Consider the following 16,964-nt stretch of genomic DNA (forward strand, 5'->3'; position numbering starts at 1 on the left):
GTGCACATTCTCCCATATACTTTGATAAATTATCTCTTTAGGTTACTTATAATACCTATTACAGTGTAAACACCATGTAAATATTAACAATTGTTTACTGTAGTTTAGAGAATAATGACAAGAAAAAAAAGTCTGTACATGTTTGGTACATATACAATCATCATAGACCTAACTACGTAGTACATGTCAGCAACAAAATAACTTTTTATTTTAAAAAACACTCTCAAGGGGAAAAGGAAGGGAAGGGGAAAGTCAAGGAACATATAGCAAGGACTCATGGACAAAGCCAAAGTGGGGAAGGATTGAGGGAGGGAGAGGGAGGAGGGGGGCAGGGGAAAGTGGTAGGGGGAAGGCAGAGACAAATGTATTTGGAAAAATAAATTAATTAAAAAAAAAACAACCACTTTGAATCACTGGTTGGTTGACTGTGTGGATGCAGAATCTGTGGATATGGAGGCCAACTATAATCCTGATGCAAGCTCCAAGGTCATGGCCCGAAGTTTGTTTTGACAGACATCTTCCCAGGTCTTGCATTTCTCCTTCTGGAGACTGTGATATCAGATTGTTTGGGTTTAAATGAATCCCAGATCATGCATTTATTACTGGGGTGCCGTAGGCATTTACCCCATATGCCTCCTTATTTGTAGAAGATAAAATTAGACTATTGGGAGTATAGTATGAAATAACCCATATAAAGCATTTAGCACGGTGCTTAGCACATAGGAAGTACTCCATAATGGGGTTATTATTATTTTCATTGTCAGGGACAGGAGGTGGTAACATATCACTTTGTTTCCTTTTGGCTCTTCTCTGGTACTGACAGTTTAGAGAGTTTTTCTCTTAGAAGTAAAAAGTTTCTGAGCAGGCCCTTATTTCCCAAGTCTAGGCCTTACCAAATTCATTGTTCTGGTCATGAACACCACGATGAGGGAAGCTATGGGCTACCTCCCCTTACGTGAGCTCATCTGTCAGCTGAACTCTGCTTAGTATGCTGTCCTTTAATTTAGTTGGCTCAATGTATCCATCACTTCCCTGGGGACTGAAGCAAATATGGCCTCTTCAGCATTCTGTACAAATGAATGCTTCTTGAATAGGTTGGCAGGAGGCCACGAGTTGACCTGATGGGGTCTTTGTGTAAGCTGATTTATCCTCTCTGAAAAGAGAGTTGATGCTGGTAACAAGGAGGTGGAGGGAGGGCAACAGCCCATCCAAAGCCCTTTTCAAGTTGACCTAAGTGGTCGTCCCATCTCTCCCCTCCAGCTGCTCACCCTGCCCATTCCCTGCCATCTCAGTTCATAAGCCCTTTGATAGTTTTGTGTCTTTGTATGGGTTTTATCTTTGGAGGTTCCTTCTTCAATATCCTTGCCTTCTTTGACTTACAAATTCTTGCATCTTTCAAGACTCAGGTCAAATGTTATTTCTGCATTGTCTTTTTATGTGTTTGTTCATTATACAAATATTTATTAAGCAAAGAACTATGCTAGACATAAGATAAGCTGTGAACAAGATGGACAAAGCCCCATCTCGCATGGTGCTGATATTGTAGTGGGAGAGACTGACAATAAGCAAATAAATGAACCATAGAATGTCATGTTGTGATAAGTGCCGTGAAAAGACCAAAAAAAAGTTAGCAGGTACGGAGTGAGTGGTGGAAGGAGCCGTTTTGCAAGGAAATGATTTTTGAATCAAGACTTGTAGGATGAAAGGAAACCAGCCATGTGAAGAGCAGGGGTCTAGATGCACAAAGTTATTTGTATTTGAAGAACAAAAAGAAAGTTGGGATGACTAGACCTGATGAGCAAGGGGGAAAAGGGACGTGAGAAGAGATCAGAAGATCTCAGTTAAGGAGTTCAGATTTTATTCTGAATGAATAGGCAGAGGTGAAATCTGATTTTGTATTTGTAATAGCACTGTGCTATCTGTATGGAGAATGGATGAGGGAGAAGAGGTAAAAGAGAAAGGAGGATTGGAGGGGAAGATGAGTGGGGAGCCTAGTTAGAAGGCTCGTGCAGCAGTCCAGGATGGAGATAATGGTGGTTTGACCCAGAATTACAACTATGAAGTACGGAGTAGACTATTTAGAAATATACAGTGGAGGTGTGGTTAATGGGGCCTTACTAATGGATAGGATTTGGAGGTGAAAAAAGAGTAATCTTATGTTTTAGATTTGAGCAACTGGGGGGATGAATTGTAAGGCCATTTACTGTGATGTCAGGCATTTGGTGATAGCAATGTTAGGAGACGGGGGAGTCTGAAGTCTATTTTGGACATGTTAATTTTGAAATGCCTGTTAGACATCAGAAGGAAAATGCCAAGGAGCTGATTGAATCTACAGGTGGGACTCTTGAGGAAAGAGATCAGGAATATATAAAAATATAATCCTCTAAACCCCAGCATGATTAGTGAATTTCTCCCTCCTTTGCAGGGTCATATTATGATCCCAACAGAACCTATGTTCTCCTACCCCTGTAGGTTCTACATCATATCAAACATTAAAATTTACCTTCATCCTACTGAAAACTAAATTGTATGTGATTCCTTAAGATGAGTTGCAACTGACTAGTTTGACACGCTGTGTTTTGCAGATACTTAAAATATCATTTGACTTCTGTTCGTTTTAGTAGCAACTTTTTTTGTTTCAGGCTATTTTTGGATGCCCTTGGAAAGTGTGTAGTGCAAGGGCATGGGACCTTTAGTACTTAATTGGTAAAGTGAGCTCCTCCTCTGGTCTCACAACAGTATGTTTTATGCCCCTTTTAAGACACTTAAGTAGCTTCATGTTGTAGCCATGTGTTGTGTGTGTACCCCATTAGACTGTAAGATTGTAGAGGGCAAGAACCACCCAGAGTTTGGTATATGACAGGGACTCAATGTTTATTTATGAAAGCATTACTGTGAGCTCATAAGGAGGAAAAGCCAAGTCCAGGGATACGGTGTGCTTTCTCTCTGCACTAGGGAAAAGACTCTTACCCCCTACCTTGCAATATATGTAATATAGACTTGTTTTTTCTCTGGAAGTCTTAAAGAGGGAGGCAATGTTGTGCAGAAGGTTGAGCTATGGGCTTGAATCCCAGCAACTCCCCTCTTACTAGCTGTGAATCTTGCATCAGAAAGTTAATCTCTATAGACCTCTGATTTTTGTGTGGGCCAAATTAAATAAAGCTGTTTAGAAAACTGTCAGCCTGAAAACATGGTAGCTTTAAAATAATGCATTCTTTGTTGAAATTCAAAAAGGTGTTATAATTCAGGCCTCAGGGAATGTTCTGGAAATTTCTAGAAGTGGGGATGCAAAATATCTTTCGTTGCCTGACACCTGGCCCTATAAAAAGCAACAGCTGCTCCCAGAGAGAAGACCTTGTAGGAAAATCCTTCAGTAACTAGATAGCCATGTCTTTCTAGGTCCCTCGCACGTGAAGAGTGGGAAGTTAACTGCCGGCATTCCCAGGTCCCAGACTGGCCCTCTGAGGCTTCGTGATGCTGCACAACTGCATCCTTTTTGCTCAAGAATTGGCTCTGGGCCAGATTTTCAACTCATGATGAAGAGGAGGCATGATAGATGGATTACAGCCCCATTGCCAGGTGCCAAGCAGCTCTGATGAGCCACAGGGAAATTAAGCCCTTCTTGGCTATGCTCTGCTAAATTTGTCAATGGCTCCAAAGTATTCTGCTACAAACTTCAGATTGTATGGGTTTGCAACAAAAATAATATTTAGAAATGGATATCAACCGGGGTAGAGAAACAGGTTTATACTTTCTGTCACCAACACATACTGAGTTTGTGGCCAGGGCTGAGCTTGGGCCAGGTGAGGTCAAGCTGCAGCTGGCCTTTGTATGCCCTCTATTTTGTAGTAAAGGATGAAAGGAGGGAGTGTTGAACTGGCCAGGCCACAGTTTGACATTGCCTCCAGCTTTCTTCATATTCGTCAAGCTGCTGTCTGTTCTTGCCCTTGGTGTGAAGCTGAATGATAATATCAAAGCCGTTAAAATGCGTGCCTACTTTTGTCTAAGCTGCACGAAAATCTTCTTCTATGAGGAGGATAAGGTATTGAACATTTCCACATTCAGATATGCCTAGAGTGTTCATCACTTGACTGAGAAACTTTAACTTGGTAGGTAATTACTGCAACAATCACTTTCTCTTCTCTACTAAACATTCAGTTTTTGAGTTCTTCAAGAATGAAGGATAAACTGCTGAGAGGAAGGCAATGTGTCTGACGGAAGTCAGCAGCAGGATGATCAGCCCCTGATGCTGGTGTGGAACATAAGGAAATCCCGGTCACCCACAGATGATGGTGATGAGTATAATGCAAGGTCTTCTGTGGGTATGGGGGTTGAGGAGGACCGGCACACTATTTACCTTTCACAGTGCAAAACTGTAGCTTCTTCTAGGCTTACCCATCAAATGTTGACTCACTGTCCTATTTTAGCCCTGGGCTACTTATATTAGAAACATTCAAACAATTCATTTGCTTCCCTCATGCAGCAAGATTGCTGGTAATGTTCTTCTTGCACACCTCGCTTCTGCTTAGTTACCCCTTGGCCATCCTCCAAGACCCAATTATATTTCCACATGCTCTAGAAAACTCACCTGATCAATCAGTTCAAAGGAATGTCTGCCTCTTTGAACTTACAGTAACTTAGTGTTCCACTCACTTGAGGTTTAGAATTCACGACTTGCTGCTTATTGTATTACTGTTAAATTTTATTTTTATTATTTTGAATCTGGCTATGTAACCGCAATTTACCAAGTCCGTGTGCCTCAACTTTCTTATTTGTAAACAGGATAATATATGTACCTCTGCTCTAGAACTTTTGTGAGAATTAAAAGAGGATATATTTACATCAGTACATAAATACCCTATATTCCCATATTGTACAGCACATAGTAAATGGTCGATAAGTTTAGTTTCTCCTCATCCCTACAATGGGACTTCACTCTCACACCTTGCTGTATCTCCACATCTTTAAACCTAACCAGAACGCAATTTGTTTGTTGCTTTTGCTGATCTCAGTTTTCCCCCCAGAAGACAGGGCATTGAATCTTCAAGGCTAAGACTGCAACTCAAGCAGGGTTCAGAAACATCTATAGCCCTTTGTTGTTTCTGCTTTCTTTCTGTCTTTCCATCTTTTTTTTTTTTTTTTACTTTTGCTAACTATTCTGTCCTACCTTGTGGTATGTACTGGAGATTTTAGACAAAAGCATCTTTTAGGCATCCAGGGATACAGTTGCTGTCAGTTTTATACAGGCTATCATTACATTGTGCAAGGCCATCTTTTAACAGCTTTTCCACTCACCACCAACTTATGCCCAGCCCTTTGGTCCCTGGCCCTCTATACATCACTGGTGAGTATGCCATAGTCCACATCCTAGGGAAGTCCAGGGAAAGGGCAGGCCCAGATGGCCATAGACTGTGCTAAGTATTTCTCGATTTTTTAGCGACATTTAAAGAAATGGAATTCGACATACATTTATGACCAAACCTAAACCGTTCCTTTCTGATATTGCTGTTTCTTTTTCCCTCCTTTTCAATTCCCACCCCTACTCACCCTTTCTTCCCAACTTTATTTAGGTACTTAATTCCCTTCTACCTTTTCCTTCATACTCAGCTTCTACATGGAAACAGAGAAGTCTCACATTACCTCACCCTTTCAGAGATGTTTACACATGGGTATGGACAGATCAAATAAACAGGAACTTAGGTTAATTTAATAGAAAAAATAAAATATGGAATAACATTGATTTTGGCCAGTATCAATTACAACCATTCTACTATATTTTACAAAAAAACAACTGAACATTTTACACATGTACAGTATTTTTCAGTAAAAGTGGATTTGGATTTAACAATGGATCACTAATTAAAAATAAAAAGACAAAAGAGAACAGAAGATAGGACTTTTGTCTCTAGGAGGTTAGAGCATTTGTTAAGTCTCCAAACTTTGCACTATCCATTACATATATCTCATTATGAATATATATATTTATACATAATATATAACATTAACTTAAACTTTGAAAGCATTATGTTCTAGTTAATAATATTCTGTAGATAAACGAGGCAGTAACACACTAGTAGTTAAACCAGTATTTCCACGATGTGCGCCTGCATGGTCAGTGGGAAACAGAATCCACTTGGGTGGACCCCGGTGAATTTGGCTGTCATCTTGATGGTTATTTGTCTAAGAACACAGACATCATTTTTATCTTTCCCATCATAGTTAACTTTTGTGCCTCAAATGTTATTGGATGGTTCAGTTAGAAGGATTCCTTAGCAGGCAAATCTTGGTTTCCCCACCTGCTTGACCTTGCGTAGGTTGTGCTCACATTTGTCCATTTAAAGACTGTGCCTTTAAATGTAAGACTCTAGATGCCATACCCAGAATTAACTTGTTTTCTTCAGGTCAGAAGGGCCTGCATTGCTATGAAGAGAAAAATTGCTCAGCAAATCAGTTGATTCCCTAGTTACTTATGAATCATAATGTGACTCTGTATTACTACAGTGCTAATTAAGAGGCTCATTAGACTATTTACTTATTATTCACCCTTGGGTTGAATGTTAACTTTGATGTCTAGAAATGAATCTTTTCAACGTAGGCTTTTTACTAACTTGTTTCTTAGATGGGGGAACTTCGCATCCGCTTCCCATCTCCTTCCTAGGATAATCTATATTGATATCATTCCTCTTCTCATCTGTGAGGCCAGTGACATCTTGGAAGTAAAAATAAAGTCTGTAAGATGGCCGGTCACTTCCAAAACAAATGAGGTCACCAATGGAGCTTTGATTTGAAAAGTGAGGAAACTGGAAATCAGTCTATCCTCTCCTAAACAGAGAAACTCAGAAGTGGTAAAACGATCTATCAGGCTTCCTTGTTTCTGACCACTGATCCAAAACAGTTTCGCATTATTCAGTCTGCTAGATTCCAGGATGTTTTTAGGGAGTCAGAGAATACCAGTGAAGACATTTCCAAGAAAACAGATGATCTCAATGACATTCAGTATACAGGTGTATCATAGCACAGTTATAGAGGGACAGAGGAGTGGGGAAATAACAGAACCAGGAGGGTACAATCATGCCGCCCATATTCAATTTCCAGTTTTATTTTCTGAAAATGAGAAGATGAAAAAATTTCTAATAAGCACCATTGAAAAACATTGCCCAGCCAACTTGGGCACGAGCTTAAATATTATTTAAATCATCTCCATTTCTTAAAAAATACAGGACCTTTTAGAAACTTTTGACTCCAGGAAGAAGTTTCCTGCATCACATCCAAAATGCTTCCCACCACAACAAATGGAATTTCTGATGGCTTTAAAAAATGCTATGGGAATAATGGCTAGATAGCACCAAGAGATTGTGCAGGGTCTACAAAGTGAACACTCTGGATTTGGGGAAAGCTGGATCAGTCTCAGCTATTTTGTGTAATTTTGCATTCTGTCCATCATCAATCTGACTATGCAGAGCAATCCCACGTGACCAGCTGTGTGTAAAATAACCCAGCCTAAAATGGAAAAGCCAGTAGCAGCAAGTCTATCTGATGAAACCAGTGGAGCAGACTTATCAAGTGAGTATAATGCCAAAACCACATAATGCATGAAGTAAATTATGTGCAGAAAGTATCTATGTTCAACTGCGAAAAACTAAGACAAACGACACTGAGCACAACTCTGCGGGATGTCCTTAATGCCCTTAGGTCCAGTTTTCTGCCATTTCCTCCAGTGATGGACTCAAGCATGAAAAATGATTAACGCAAGAGCTTTTTGTTTCATTTTTGTTCTATGTCTACTCTTGTGACTTTTTGAAAGGTATTTTTTAGGCATCTCAAAGGGGAAACAAGCAAGTAAATGTAAAAGGAAAAAAATGGACCTTCAAAACCAGGGCAGGAAATCAAATAATTACTTTAACGTCAAATTTTGGCATCAAATGCTTTGGTCATACAATACTGTCTCTGTGGTTCTGGCTGTTTAGCACTAAACACCCAGTTATAAAAGGTAGGCTTGTTGTAGGTTTATTTTTTTTTTCCATTTAAGTTCTGACAAAACAGTTCACCATCTCCCTGCACAGATTTGAGAGAGAGAGAGAAAAAAAAAAAAGAGAGCAAGAAAGAGAGGGGTGGCTTGCTTTTTTTTTTTTTTTTTTTGCTTTTTTTTTCCTTTTTAATAATAATATGGAGTAATCTATAAGTCTACAGGAACAAAGAAATCTAGGATGGAAGCTCAGCCTTGGAATGTACATGTTTTGCAGCAGAGTTGTTGAAGAACCTTCCGTTGGCACAGATTGTTCTTTTTCACTAGCATACAGAAGCCTCCTTCCGCCCAGGACTCTTCCGTTGCTTTTCCAGGAAGTCAGCAAGAGAAAGGGGGAGTTGAGGATGAGAGCAGCATGATGTACACACATGGAAGAAGGTTTTGATTGGCCAGAGAGGCAGATTGGGGGATTGGAAGAGATCATTCAGGAGCAGTCAACAAGGAGGAAATTTGGTCCACCCAAAGTGATTTCAGTCAACAGCATTGTTTTTCAAGGAGAGTTATTGCAGTCCAACGGTAAATGTGATTGGTATCCATTTGTGAAAGGAAAAAAAAGATTAGAAAAAGAATAAATTAGAAATCAATAATAATATAAGCAAAGAATTTTCATTTTTAGAATTACCTGGAACAGAGAGTAACAATCATTTATACTATATTTCATTGACTCTTACGACACTGGATTTAAGATGCACCACTATTTTAAGTACTACCAAGACAAAAATACTTATTAAATGATTATGACACAATATTCACTTATCAACCTCATGCTTATTGAAGGTATTTGTTAAACTTACATAACATGCTGTTTTGTATCTGTGCAATAATTTTCCTTTGAATATAGAAGAGTTTAATTTTCTGAAGCAATTTTGAACGGTAATCAAGTTCAACATACGTAGTAGTCACCATGTGCCTCACTTGACCAGACATCTCTGTGACTGTATTTACAGTCAATGACAACTATCTCACATCAACTTGCTGGGTCAAAAGCAGTTGTAAGCTGCTATGAATTGTAAGATGCATCTGATTTCAGAGATGATAAAATGTAAAAGAGGTATGTCTTAGAGTCATTGAAATATGACAGTAGAAAATGAATAAATACCACATCCTACATGCAACTGCCATGGGATTTGAAAAGCCTGATGAGCCATCAATACTCTGTTTTTTCCCCCTGCTACAAATTTAATGGTCTTTATAATTGTACTGTGTAGTACCTGAGACCCACACAGAATATGAAACATAAGAAAAAATAATAATACCCTGACCATCCATGAACCCATCACCCTTCAGAATGACAGTATTTTTGATTTTCTTGGACCTGCCATGTCCTTATTTTCCTTCTTCACTTCTATAAGTAAACTCTCTAAAACTTGTGGTCATTTTTGCTTGTGGTCATTTTTGCTTGTGGTCCTTTGCTTTTTCATTTTTCAGTTACAGCTGACATACAAATCTTATTAGCTTCAGGTATATAACATAGCGATTAGACATTTACATACCTTACCAAGTGATTACCCCAACAAGTCTAATACCCCCCCTGACACCATACATAGTTATTATAGTATTACTGACCATGTTCCCTATGCTGTACCTTACATCTCTAGGACTATTTTTATAACTCCAATTTGTACTTCTTAATCCTTTCACCTTTTCTACCCATCCCCTAAACCCCTCCAAATTGGCAACCGTCAATTTGCTTCCTGTACCTAAGAGTTTGTTTCTTTAGTTTTTCAGATTCCACATATAAATTAATCATATGGCATTTACTGTTTTCTGTCTGCCTTCTTTCACCTAACATTTTACCCTCTAGATCTATCCCTGTTGTCACAAATGGCAAGATTTCATTCTTTTATGGTTGAGTAATATTCCATTGTGTATATATGCCGTATCTTCTTTATTCATCCGTCTATCGATGGACACCTAGATTGCTTCCCTATCTTGGCTACTGTGAATAGTGCTGCAATTAACAGAGGGTGTGTATATATTTTCTAATTGGTTTTCTGCATTTCTTCAGATAAATACCCAGAAGTGGGATTGCTGTGTCTATTTTTAGTTTTTTGAGGCACCTCCATACTGTTTTCCATAAGTGGCTATGCCAGCATAGAATCCCACCAACAGTGCATGAAGGGCATCCTCACCAACATTTTTTTTTTTTTTGGTTTATTGATGATAGCCATTCTGATTGGTATGAGGTGTTATTGCATTGTGGCTTTTATTTGCAGTTTCCTGATGGCTAGTGACTTTGAGCATCTTTTCATGTGTCTTTTGGCCCTCTGTATGTCCTCTTTGGAGAAATGTCTATTCAGGTCCTCTACCCATTTTTTTAATTAGATTTTTTCTTTTTTTGGTGTTAAGTTGTATGAGTTCCTTATATATTTTGGATATTAACCCCTTATTGAATGTGTCATTAGCAAATATTCTACCAATTAGTTGGTTGTCTTTTTGTTTTTTTTTTTTTATGGTTTCCTTCACTGTGCAAAACTCTTCAATTTGTTGTAGTCCCATTTGTTTATTTTTTCTTTGGTTTCCCTTTCCCAAGGAAATATGAAAATAAAAAAAAGTTACTAAGAGCAATGTCAAACACTCTCTTGCTTACATTTTCTTCTAGGAATTTTATCGTTTTGGATCTTCTATTTAAGTATTTAATCCATTTTGAGTTTATTCTTGTGTATGTATGAGAAAGTGATCCAGTTTCATTCTTTTGTATGTGTCTGTCTAGTTTTCCTGGCACCATTTATTGAAGAGACTGACTTTATCCTGTTGCATATTCTTACTGCTTTGTGATAGATTAATTGACCATGTAGTTGTGGGTTTATTTCTGGGCTATCTATTCTGCTCCATTGATCTAAGTATCTGTTTTTATGCCAGTACCATGCTGTTTTAATTACTATAGCCTTGTATTATAGTTTGATATCAGGTAACATGACAACTCCAACTTTTGTTCTTTGTCAAGATTGTGCTGGCTATTTGGGGTTTTTGTAGTTACATATATTTTAGGATTATTTATTATACTTCTTTGAAAAATGCCACTTGTGTTTTGATAGGGATTGCACTGAATCTGTAGATTGTTTTGAGCAGTATGGGTATTTTTACATTGTTAATATTTCCATTACCTATATCTTCTTTAATTTCTTTTTTCAATGTCTTATACTTTTCTGAGGACAGGTCTTTTACTTCCTTGGTTAAATTACTCCTAAATATTTTATATTTTTTATGCAAATATACATGGGATTGTCTTAATTTTTCTTTCTGATAGTTTGTTATTGGAATAAAAAAGGTAACTGATTTCTGAACATAAATTTTTGTATTGCGCCACTTTACTAAATTCATTTATTAGTTACAATATTTTTTAGGGTTCTGTTGTATCATGTCCTCTGCAAATAATGACAATTTCAGGTCTCTTGTCCAATTCAGATGCCTTTTATTTCTTTTTCTTTTCTGATTGCTGTTGCTAGAACTTCCAATTATTATGATGACTAAAAGCAGTGAAAGTGGACATCATTGTTTTATTCTTGATCTTATAGAAAAAATTTTCAGGTTTTCACCACTGAGTATGTTGGCGCTAGGTTTGTCATCAATGGCTTTTATTATGTTGAGGTATATATTTCCTCTCTCTCCACTTTACTGAGAGTTTTTATCATAATCAAATGCTGGTGCGGATTTTGTCACATGCTTTTTCCTCTTTTATTGATATGATCATATGATTTTTATCCTTCATTTTGTATATACGGTGTATCAAGTTAATCGATTTGTGGATATTAAAGCAGTCTTGCACCCCAGAAATAAATACCACTTGATTATGATGTAAGATCTTTTTGAAGGTATTGCTGAATTCTCCTTGCTTATATTTGATTGAGGATATTTGTGTTTATGTTCATCAGGGAAACTGGCCTATAATTTTCTTCCTTTGTAATGTCTTTGTCTGCTTTTGGAATCAGGGCAATGAAAGCCTTGTAAAATGAGTATGGGAGACTTTCATCCAATTGTTTCAAAGAGTTTGAGAATAGCATGTATTAATTCTTCCTTGAATGTTTGATAAAATTTACCTGTGAAGTCATCTGGTCTAGGACTTTTGTTTGTTGTTGGGAGTTTTTTGATTACTGATGAATTTAGTAGTGATCAGTCTGTTTTGATTTTCTGTTTATTTTTGATTCAGTGTTGGAAGAGTATGTGTTTCTGGAAATTTATCCATTTCTTCCAAGTTGTCCAATTTTTTTGGCATATGTAGTATTTCCTGATAATCTTGTGTGGGACTCTATGCTTCCTGGACTTGTATGTCCATTTTTTTCACCAGGTTAGGGATGTTTTTAGTTATTATTTCTTCAAATAGGGTTTCAATCTCTTGCTTTCTCTCTTCTACTTCTGGTACCCCATAGGATGAAAATGTTGGTATGCTTGATGCTGTCCCAGAGGCCCCTTAAACTATCCTCGTTTTTTAAAATCCATTTTTATTTTTAGTTTCCTGGTCAGGTGTTTATGGTACCTTGTCTTCCAGGTTATTGAGCTGATCCTCTGCTTCATCTAATCTGTTCATCGCCTCTAATGTATTCTTCCTTGCAGTTATTGTATTTTTCATTTCTGACAAGTTATTTTTTGTGGTTTCTATCTCTTTGTGTAAGTTATCACTGAGTTCATCTTTCCTCCCCTAAGTTCATCGAGCATCCTTATAACCAGTGCTTTGAACTCTGTATCTGGTAGATTGCCTCCATTTCATTTAGTTATTTTTCTTGAGTTGTGTCCTGTTCTTTCATTTTAGACAAGTTTCTTTGTCTCCTCATTTTGGCAGCCCTCATCTGTTTGTTTCTACATACTCTGTAGATCAGTTTCTTCTAGTCTTGGCAGGGTAGCCTTATGAAATAGGTGTCCCATGAGGCCTGGTGGCACAGTCTCCTGATTACCTTTGTTTGGGTTGTGTAGCCTCCTGGTATAGTTGTCTTAATTGCTGTTGGCACAGCAGTGGGTGGGATTGACCCTCAGACTGAATGGCTGCAAGGACTGGCCGTGACTACACTGGATGAGTTGTGTGGGGGCTGACTCCACAGAGAGTGCTTTAGTGGGGCTCCAGTGCCTGCCATGCCTGCCCTTTGGAAATGTCTTTTGAGACGCTGACTGAATGTTGCTGTGGTATGGCTTGAAGCTGGCCACTGGGTATGTTAGTGGTTCTGGGGCTTTCTGGGTGAGGTTTTGGTATAGACCAACTTCAGTGCCTGTGCCTGGCCTAAGGCCATGCTGGGAATGAAGGCTGGCTGCCACTAGTGCTGGGTTTGGGGCTGCTTAGCAAGAAGAAGAGGGCAAGCTGTGGCTAGCTGCTGCTTCTTTGTGGTTCGTGGACCCTTGAAAAATTTTAGGAAAGTCTGCAGTGTGATCTGCTGGCTGCTTTTGTAGAAAAGCCACTGAAAGAGGTTCAATCCAGGTGTGCAAGTTGAGTGGGGCGGAATCCCATGGAATCACCAGAGTAGGGCAAACAGGGTTATCTGAGTTATTGGAGTTCAGATTTGGTATCCAGCTGTGCCTGGGTTGCGGGGGAGGGCTCAACATCATCTGCCAGCACTTCCATCCCCAGATAGAGCTGCCCTAAACCCTCTAGCCCTTGCTCTAAAGCTAATCAATCTGTTTCTTCCCTGTATGTTCCTGATGCTTTTTGAGCTACTGCCCCTGCACTGGAGCTCAGACCAACTGAGTTTATGAGCTAGTGAAGCTGTGATTAGGTCCATTGAGATCTGTAGCACCTAGGTCTCTAGCAGCCCGTTATTTTTTTTTGACACAATCCCCACTGTTTTTCACAGCCAGATGTTATGAGGACTTTTTGCTCCTTAGGGCAGACCTCCTCAGCTGAGATACTCCTCCTGATTCTTAGTCAACACACTGTGAGTGTGGGATCTGCCCCTTCTGCATCTCCACCCCTCCTACCAGTCTTGATGTGGCTTCTTCTTTATATTCTTAGTTATAAACAATTCAGTTTAGCTAGTCTCCAGGTGATTCTCCATGATGGCTATTCAATAGTTTAGTTGTAATTGTGATGTGGTCATGGGAGGAGACAAGCACTATGCTTACCTGCTCTGCCATCTTGAGCAGAAGTTCAATACTTTCTTTCTTTAACTGACCTGAAACTGGACTCATCACAAAGTATTGCTCCTTTTCCAATACTGCCCACAATCCTGACACTCCACTTTACCAGAGTGCCATTGGCATAATTTAGCCCATCTTAAGGAAAGTAGTTAAAGCATCACAAACCTTGAAATGACTGGCACCAAGTGCTATGGGTGAAAATTTCAAGTCACAGTGGGTCTCCTAGGTCAATCACTTAAAAAAAAATCTTCCTCTGTTTTCAGGTTACGAACTTAGGGAAATTCTGGTCTTAATTCAGATATAGGGGAACCCTGGTTTCCAGTAAGGGTAAAGGGCCCTTGCTGGTAATTAAGAAGTGATACTTACATGGTCCTGGGGATGCCATCACCCAGTCCTCTCACCCCAATGTTGTTTGGTGAGAATTGGCTCTGGTCAGGAAAACCTTGGACACAGAGCCTGAGTGGGTCTGGCCTGCCCCTGCCATACCCGTCATACATCAGAAAAGCTATGAAGATGCAAAGTCACCTAAGACGCCCCATGGAAACGAGACCATAAATGGTGTTTTATCAGTGCCATTGCGTGCCCAGTTCTTTCTGAAGTCTCTCAGAGATTCCTAACTGTTGTGGAATAACCATACGAGGTCAGTGATATTATCCTCATTTTTACAGATGAGGGGAGTGAGGCCCATAGAAATTCAAACGTGCCCAAGTCCGGAGCCCAGATATGAACAGCAGCATTCTGACTCCTGAATCCACATTCTCCCAACCACAGCTCTATTCTGCCTCTTGTCAATTTCTACAAGAGGAGCCATTCAAAGGAAGAGAAAGAATAAACCCAGGGGAATAGCCTTGTCAGGTAAGACTCTTCCAAATACATACGTATTTTCTTTATTTTCATAACAACCAAAGATGTGTAGAACGACAACAGTCCAAAATAATTTCTTTCTACATCATTGATATGTATTTTCTGCATAAAATTTAGGCACAAAGTTTATGGGCCCCTCACTATGAATTATAACGAGAGCCACAGTTCACAAAATGTTGGAGTTAGAATAATTTAGTCATTCATGTTATGGATGGGGACACTGGAGGCAGAGAAACGAGGGATCTAGGCGTTTGCCAAGTTGTCAGGGGCCATGGAATAGTCAGGGGTTCCCAAACCTGCTGTACCTTAGAAACATTTGAGAAACTTCTAAATATATTCATGTTCAGACTACACCCCCAAGGCCAATATAATCTCAATCTTTGCAGACGGTGTGGCATCCTGGCATTTTGTTTGAGAACCACTGGTGCAAAGAAAGAAAAATGGACCTAAATTACTTGGTTCTGTCATTAATTCCTATTCTCATGAGCTTTAATGAAGATGCGGCTACCATTTGATTGTTATTTACACATCAAAATTTTAAACAATCCAAATAGTGGCAATAACCGGTGGAATCTCCACATGAATTTATATTTATGCTCTTATTAAAAATGAAGTTTCTAAAGAGTGTGTGAAACATAGGATTATGTTTGTATCCAATGCTTAGTGCAAAAAGGACACAAAATTCCATGTATATATGGCAAAAGATGGGAAAGAAATACATCCAAAACTAACTGGAAAGGGCTATATATTGTATGATTCCAAATATATGACATTCTGAAAATAACAAATCTATAGAGGAGTAAAAAAAATGCGTGGATTTCAGAGATTGGGAGGAGCAAAGGATGATGGGGGGCACAGAGGATTTTTAGGGCAGTGAAACCATCCTGTGTGATACTAAAATGGTAGCTGTACATCATGTTACATTTGTCTAAGCCTATAGAACATACAACACCTAGGGTGAACCCTAATGTAAACTATGGCCTTTGGGTGATAATGGTGTGTCAACGTACGTTCACTGATTGCAACAAATGCACCACTTCGGTGTGGATATTGGCAATAGGGAGGCTGTGCTTGTGCCTAAGTTCAGGGGATCTATGGGAACTCTGTTATTTTCTGTTCAATTTTGCTGCATCTTCCAGTGGGACTACAGGTGATTTATTCCTTCTTTCAATTAAAAATATCCCAAAACCAAAAAACAAACCCACTGAAGGCATAAGTTCAGGATGAATGAATGCCAACGACACATCAGGTACGGCCTGAGTCATGCCTGATAGTTTCTTTTTTAAGTGAAAATATATTATTAGGCCTAAAGTAGAGAGATCACACTTTGCTTAGAAGATGAAAATGAACAGTTGTACTCACCATCTTTGCAGATGGCTCCCATTTGACACATTCCTAAGTCTAGGAGATACCCACTGGGGCAGCTTGTACAGTTCTTAAACCCTGGACCATTGCACGTCAAACAGCTGGTGTCACATCTATGGGGGAAATGAAGAATTTATCACCCCTTTACACATCAGGCACAGGAAAAGACGTGTTTATTATCAACCTCCTAACGTCTTAAGCTTAAATCTCTGAAGTTGATACAAAAATCTTTTCTTAAAATAACTCCTAGGTTTGGCAACGTTAAAGAAAACCTACCTAGCAGGTAGACAGTGTGATTTGAAAAGTTTTAAAGTACTCTGAAGCAAAAGTAAATAAATACACACACACAAACATATCAAAGATAAACTGGGTTAAAGCTGCAGGACAGTTTCTGTAGGTAAATGTTTGAACCTTATTTTATCAATAATTTTAAGTTTCAGTATTTATGAAGGCAGTCAAATAAGGAACCCGGTAACCAAATGCTAGGGCTTGAGGGGCATATCCACTCACTTTTTGCAGGATTTGTATCCGTTCTCTGAAGAGTGGTCAAAGTAATGGCTGATGCTACAGCTGTGCACACATCTCCCATCCTCCATGAAGTAGCCCTCTGTGCAGTTAATGCACCCATCAGCGCCTGCCCCTTCAA

General features: G+C 39.0%; 1 protein-coding gene across 1 annotated transcript in view; it reads right to left on the minus strand.

Annotated features, from left to right (window-relative positions):
* The window catches only part of PCSK5 (proprotein convertase subtilisin/kexin type 5), a 413,154-nt gene that overhangs the window by 124,299 nt on the left and 271,891 nt on the right, over positions 1-16,964 (minus strand). The window contains 2 exon segments of the mRNA XM_054583010.1: positions 16,316-16,431; positions 16,829-16,958. Of these exon segments, the coding sequence (XP_054438985.1) occupies positions 16,316-16,431; positions 16,829-16,958 (246 nt within the window).

This window comes from Pteronotus mesoamericanus, unplaced genomic scaffold, assembly GCF_021234165.1.
Source record: "Pteronotus mesoamericanus isolate MK-2021 breed Mesoamerican mustached bat unplaced genomic scaffold, CSHL_Meso_final contig_73, whole genome shotgun sequence".
Classification (NCBI taxonomy): domain Eukaryota; kingdom Metazoa; phylum Chordata; class Mammalia; order Chiroptera; family Mormoopidae; genus Pteronotus; species Pteronotus mesoamericanus.